This window comes from Solea senegalensis, linkage group LG1 (assembly GCF_019176455.1).
Source record: "Solea senegalensis isolate Sse05_10M linkage group LG1, IFAPA_SoseM_1, whole genome shotgun sequence".
NCBI lineage: Eukaryota > Metazoa > Chordata > Actinopteri > Pleuronectiformes > Soleidae > Solea > Solea senegalensis.
The window spans coordinates 4,216,829-4,223,877 of NC_058021.1; the positions used below are offsets into that span (position 1 = coordinate 4,216,829).

A 7,049-nucleotide genomic window follows, 5' to 3' on the forward strand; every position below is an offset into this window, starting at 1 on the left:
TCAGCTACAGACTTTTCACAGGGGGCAGATTTATTCCCGGTAAGACCATTTTCCCCCCGCGTACCACTGGTGGTACACGTACCACAGTTTGAGAACCACCGCTCTAGAGACTCAGACCGTCAACTGGCACGTTCAAAGTCACTGAAATCCACTTTCTTCCTAATCCTGACGCTCGGTTTGAACTTCATCAGGTCGTCTCCGCCGTGTTTACGCGTCTTTACACATTGAGTTGCCGTCGTGTGATTGGCTGATGAGAGGTTTGTATTAACCAGTTGAACACTTGTACTAAATAAGTGGCCTTGAGTTTAATCGCACGCCATTCTCAAACGCCACCTGTTCACACACGCACACACACACACAGCTGTATCGCTGTGTTGTGACAATATTGTCGCCGTGGACGACACAGTTTTGGTGAATTAGCCTGTGATTCCCGGGCCTTCTGCACTTTTTATGTCAACTGCACAGGCGGAGGAATGTAAATACAGGTAACACATGGTGTAGTTCCTCTGGGAAACAACGTTCTCTTCTCTCTGTTTGTCCTTCGCTGTATCAGTCACTTATCCTTTCTCTACTCCCTGCCCTCTCCAGGCTTCACTCAGTCTCTTCCTACTTCTTTCCACTAAATATATCCACACAGTGTCCCCATCTTCTTCCTCCACCTCCTCCTAGAAAAAAAAAAAACAACATTCCATGACGCCAGAGATCACTGTTTCTGGCCATACAAGGTTGTGAGAATTTTTATGTGCGCTCCGTCGCCTGCAGGTCATGAACACTTCCAGGTTTTTCTGCACAAATATACTGATTCACTGCGGTGGAAGGACTGAATGATGGGTTCCTCTTCTGGTTACGCAAGTTAGATTTATGAACGTAGATCTTTAACCCTTCTATTTTAAGGACATTAGATAGAGAGCGTGTTTGCATTTGCTTCAGTTTAAGTCTCCGTGTACACGTTTCTCTACAACCAGGGTCATCACATTGTGTCCTATAATTTAAATACATTAATAAATCGATCACTGCTTTGTAGGAACCTAAACAGTGTCCGAAGTTTGACGTCAACAGCGTTGAAAGGGATGGTTCGGGGTTTTATGTGTCCCTCTGTAAACGGATCACTCCTCTGCACCAAAGTCCATAGAGAAAATGAGTGATTTTACCATCACAGCACACGGGAGTCGTTGATCCACTGCTGACATTTTGAATGATTTCCTCTGTGGACTTTGGTGCTGGAGATTGAGCGGTTCACAACGTTCACTTTGCAGAAAGAAACAGCGAGATAAAGCATTGCAGACCCAGGCAGGGATAGATTTTAACAGATGGGCCCTTTGTCAAGGAGCTAAAAACTCCATTTTCACTGTCACCATTACTATCCTTCTTAACTATCCCTTTACTTCCACTATCTGCATGAACATTTCAGTTTAAATAAATCCATAACAACCAAAAGAAGAAAACAGGCAAAAAACCGTGCGTGCAGGCCCCGTGTTATGCAACATCTGCGCGTCAGAGAATACCTACAACATCTGTAAGTTACGGTACATGTAAATGCATGTCAGTCACACTGTTCCAGAGCAGCAGTCAAGTGTTTATACTGTTCTCTTCTACCTGTCCCAACTGTTTCAACATCAAACTAATGTTGATGTGACAAAACACCAGGGAAATCTCACGCACTGCAAACCCCGGAGGGCTCGACAACCTTTTCATTATGAAAATGAATAGATTTCACAGGCAGCTACGAACTCTGCAGTTTCACACGGTTTCTCGGGCAAAGGGAAGAATCAGAACCACAAGAGCCACGGAGGAGGAGACACAGTGAGGTGTTTCACGCACCACAAGTAAACAGGAACTTTAAATTAGTTGTGTTCCTGTTCATGCGACCACACACAAAGACGTGTGTAATCATTTCCTCGTTGCACCACCGTGATTCAAAAAGATGAGTCGCACTACCCTCTGGTGGACAAAGCTGCAGGGGTGAAATGACGCCGCAGAGAAAAATAGTTCATAAGTGAAATAAGGGGTCAAAAAAAAAGATAATCACACTTATTACTTTCATTGACAGTTAATGCCATAAATATCAGATCATTAAAAAGGTTTCAGCATAGACAATAGACAATAATCATCTCAAAATGAGATTTTGACTTACATTTTGGCTTTAACAAATATTGCAATGATTGTCATTTCGATAGAATTTAAATTTATTGTTCAGCCCTAATTGTGACTGAAGAAAATGACCCAGGTCTGCGTACAGTACATCTTAGTTTGTCACAGATAACTAACAATAATAATAACAATAATAATAATAATAATAATAATAATAATAATAATAATAATAAATTCATGTCTGCTTTTAACATTTTTTTAATATAAATCATTACAAAGAGCAAAAGGACTTTGGGGGAGAATTTAAATAGAAAATTAAACTTAAGACAGGCAACAATATTGACATGAAACCAAAAAACCTGAGAGGTACTTTAAAATAATCTGACTGTAAAGAGGAACTATGATGATGACGAGGAGCATCCTGTGCTTGTAGTTTCAACGCGGATATGAAATAATGCTCGTTTCCACATTAGAAGATTCAACAAACTGTGGCCTGTGTCTGCAGGAAAGTCATGAGTCCACATTGTACACCATGTTTGTTTCGGGGATTAATTAGGTTTGGAAGCATGATCTTAAAAAAACACTAGGGGCAGGGAATCTGTAGGCTGGATTACAGATGAGATTATGTTACGTTCTTTAACATATTTGGTACATATTTGATATGAATTGAGGCAGAATTAAACTCAGTCTAGCAGTAATAGGGCTCTTTGTTTCGATGTGAGCACTCTTGCCTTTGCAGCAAGAAGACCTGGGTTTGCTACGCGGTTGGAACAAGAGCCTTTTTCTGCACGGAGTGTGCATGTGTGCGTGGGATTTCTACGCTTCCCTTGTCCAAAGACATGCAGATTTGTGGTTAGGATTAGGGTTAGGGTGACCCTCACATGGAGGAGAAAGAGGTAGGAGATGAGTGAATGAGAACAACAAAATTCCTTCCTTATGAAATGAAGCACAGAGGAAACCACACTGCAGCGATCAGCTGAGTCCTCAGTTCATTCATTTAAACATTATTTATGGCTCTCTGCTCATTCTTTTGTGTTCTTTTAAATGTCAGGGTCAAAGTCGCTTCTTTTTTGACCAAAACAAGACCAGATTGTAAAGTGTCGTGCTTCAGTTAACATGCACAGCCGATGCATACAGTCTGGGCGGATGATGTAATGTAGACTTGTGCACGTACACACACACACACACACACACACACGTGCATTTAGGTACAAGACTTTAGCAACACATCAGTGTGAGTGAAAGATAGAGAAAAAAAGAGAAAAAACTGCTGAGGTGCTTTTTTAAAAATGTCTGATTATTGATTTTTCTGCATTGATTCACTAAGTTTTAAGGGAAAAATAACAAATTTGAGTTTCTTTTCCCCACTCCTAACAAATGCATTCATGTGTGAACTTGATTTAAAGGGTTATTTAAGTTTCTTATTCTTAAAAAAACCAAAAAAAAGATTAAATATTAAAATCCATCCAGATGGACTTTGCATAGTAAAATATGCATTAAAATTGAAAGTCAGTGAGTCACGGATCAAAGAAAGTCGCTGTTCATTGGTTGTTTTCGAATTTTCATTTCAACGGTCATTCGTGTCCTTTCACCTGAGCGACGCCGCGCTCAGCTGTAGGTGTGAATGATTCTGTGACGTTTCAAATGGTGCATCAGGATGAAGGTTTTGCCGCACTGCGCGCAGCTGTACGGACGCTCGCCGCTGTGCGTGCGCTGGTGAACCCTCAGGCTGCTCTGCTGCGTGAACCTCTTCCCGCACTGACCGCAGCCGTACGGCTTCTCGCCCGTGTGCGTGCGGTGGTGTATGCTGAGGTGGGAGGAACACTGGAAGCTCTTCCCGCACACCGTGCACCAGAACGCCCGCTTCCTCTTGTGGCTCTGCTGGTGCAGCTTGAACTGATGCAGGCGGCCGAACGTCTTTCCGCACTGCAGGCAAACGTAGCCTCGCGCCGTGCCGTGAAAAGGTTTGTGAGGGGTGTGAGTGTGCAAGCTGCCTGGTGTGAAAGTATTGTGTGATTGAGTTACGACCGGTCTGTCCCCAGCTGTGTTGTCCCTCTCCTGGTGCTCGTCCGGCTGCCTCAGGTGTGCAACCTGCGACATGTTTCTCTGTGGGTACATTTGCTCCTTCGGCCTGTCCTGCTGTGAAAGGTCACCCTGAGGTCGGCTATGAAAACTGGACGACTGTGGAGCGTCCTTCTGAAACTCGCTGCCGTAGATCCCGTTGCACGTCCTCTGAGAGGACGACTGCGGGACACTAGTGGACTTGTTAGTACTAGAGGCCACGTTATTGTCTGAATGCTCTGGGAACGTGGTGGAGTATTCCTCCACCATACTAGAAAAGTCAGGAAAACCAGTGTCAATGTCGTTACCTTCGATTATGGACGACCACAGTTGATTCTCTCTTTCTTCCATGGAAAACTCGGCAGCAAGTTGCTTCCCCGTGTTGTGCTGGCATCCATCCTGACTGAACCCGGACCGGTTCTCCTCTTTCTCAGTCTTGATGGTGAAATGAAGACCACTAACTTCTCCTGTATGTTGACCGGAGTTATACATGTCACCAAACTCTGCGGTTTTTAGCCTCACGACCTCTGGGTGAGCTAACTGACAGTCCTCCTCAACGTGCTGGCTTCCTGGAGCATTAGCTGGATGAGGGTACTGCACAGAACCACCTACACACAGCAGGAGTTGGGGGATAAATTCAGAAAAAGCAGTGTCATTATTATTATTATTATCATTATACATTATAGTTTAGCATTGATTTTAAAATAATTGAATTCTGCATTAAACTTACCAATGGGTCCAGTAGCCTCGCTGATCCATAGCGGTTCATCTGGACTCTCTTCTTTAATTGAAAAAGAAACCGCTGCATCTTCAATCTCTGGAAACTGTACATTGAGAGGTTTGAATTGAATCTGAAAGATTTGAATTTCTGGCCACTGCAGAGCAACACAAGCTGTAAACACCAAATCGTCGTCTTACAAAAACAAAACAAAAAACCTTAAAACACACCGAGAAAACACAAACACTCGCGTTTATGCCCAACAATTGAACACGTGCGGCAGTCTGATAGTCATACTAGGTTTTCTGCTTCTTTATATTTAGAATATCTATCGTTTCAAATGATGGAGACAATTATAAGCATGTGTCAGATCAGCAGCTTCACTGACGATAGCGAGTCCAGTGGGTTTAAAAACAGGAGTGAGTTCATCCAGGGCCACAAAAACTGAATAAACACCCATTCCTGTTCGTCTTTGCGACTGGAGTCATGACTAAACACATCCTCCCTGCCTGTGAAGCTGACTTCAGGACAAAGACCACAAGACATTCTGGACATTTTCCCTTATTCTTATGAATAGGACTTTACTCCTGCTGGTGTGAACACACATAATCTCAATCTCAATCCCAGTGTGTGCCATGTATGTAAACAGACCCTCATTTCCAGACATTTACTGGAGAGATAAAATCCCCTTTTAAATGAAATGATAACAAAAGCTAGCTTGTGCATGAACAGCATCTTTAAGGGCTTTCAGTTATAGTGTAGAGGGATGGTTTGGCCCTTAGGGCCCTTGGACAATCACATGTCCAGCCTTGATTCAGGTATAACACATACATGTGCACATTACAGAATAACGTCATTGCCATATTTTTAGCTTCTTTAATGAAGGAAAATGACACCAACCTTAATATTCACTGTGGAATGTGGACAGTTGGTTCCTACATCGGTTCCTCTGTCCATGTAGTTTTCTAAAAAAAAGATAAATATATGAAAACAGATGTAGTTCAATGTTATTTTACACATTTGGATGAAATGACATGTCATTTAAAGAGTGGTGGCGTTCTACTGAACATGATTGGAGGTTGTGTTGCTTCATTGTTTTGGTACTTTAATGAAACATGGAGTGAACTCGTTCATTATGACGCTAAATGAGATGATGGTGTGTGTGTGTGTGCGTGTTCTTACCAAAGCCGCGCTGCAGCTGCGCATTTTTGTTCTCCATCGACAACAGTTTCCTCTTCAGCATCTCGATCTCGCTTTGCTTTCTGTTTATGTCCAGATGCAGAAACGCACATTTGTCATCGACTAGTTTGGAGATCTCTGCCACTGCTGCCTTCACCAGGACCTCCATTATTGAGGATAACTGCGTTTGGAAGGGGACACACGTCGCCATGTTCATGAATGGTGACTAATGTGTGACGGTAAACGTGTAATAGTGAGGCCCGTCCACGCTGTGGTTTTGTTTTAAGTGCAAAAAGAGCAGACGCACTAGAGAATGTAACATCTGTGTTTTCAGCTAAGGCTAACAGGAACCTTTCTTCCGTGTGGCGGAGGGATCTACCGTAAGTACGGAGGTAGAGGCGCAGTGGAAACACAGAGAGGAGAATGCAGCAGAGGTAAAGACACAAAGTGACTTACTTTTACTTTGTAAGACAAATGTACAATTTCCTTTATATCCTGTGTTTAGAGCACAGCAGTGCCGGCCTGAGCCTTTATGGGGCCCTGAGCAGAATTTGATTGGGGGGGCCCCTCCAACCACACACCTGTGCTTGAAAATTATTGACACAAATGTCACACTATAATGTTACATTAACAATTGTATTAATACAGACAGATTATAAACGACTGTCCTCCTGGACACAGATGCATGAGGACCGCCCTATTTGTTAAAGAGTGGGTGCAAACAGGAAGAGGGGGTCATGCCAAAAACATTTTGGGGCTCCCCTCTAGACCTCTGGCCCTTGGTATACCTCTGTATTAATAAAGTCGTCACTTACACCGAACCAGACACGTTTTAACCTTAGAGTGCACTGAGATCACAGATTTATTTTAAACTTTCATATTCAAAGTGAAGTATGGTTTACTGAAGTTAAATTGAAAAATGCATTCATTCGGTCCATGACAGGACCGAGCAGAGTCTCAATTTAAATTCATTACGTTTCAGGACACTGATATATGCCAT

General features: G+C 42.9%; 1 protein-coding gene across 1 annotated transcript; it reads right to left on the minus strand.

The window, feature by feature from the left end:
* Positions 1 to 2,929: 2,929 nt before the first annotated feature.
* LOC122771537 (zinc finger protein 510-like) lies at positions 2,930 to 6,404 on the minus strand. The gene is made up of 4 exons (XM_044029164.1): positions 6,053 to 6,404; positions 5,771 to 5,835; positions 4,883 to 4,976; positions 2,930 to 4,760 (listed from the first exon to the last, which is right to left on the minus strand). The coding sequence occupies exons 1-4, from the start codon at positions 6,264 to 6,266 to the stop codon at positions 3,700 to 3,702; spliced, it is 1,434 nt and encodes a 477-aa protein (XP_043885099.1). The 5' UTR covers positions 6,267 to 6,404; the 3' UTR covers positions 2,930 to 3,699.
* Between the last annotated feature and the right edge of the window lie 645 nt (positions 6,405 to 7,049).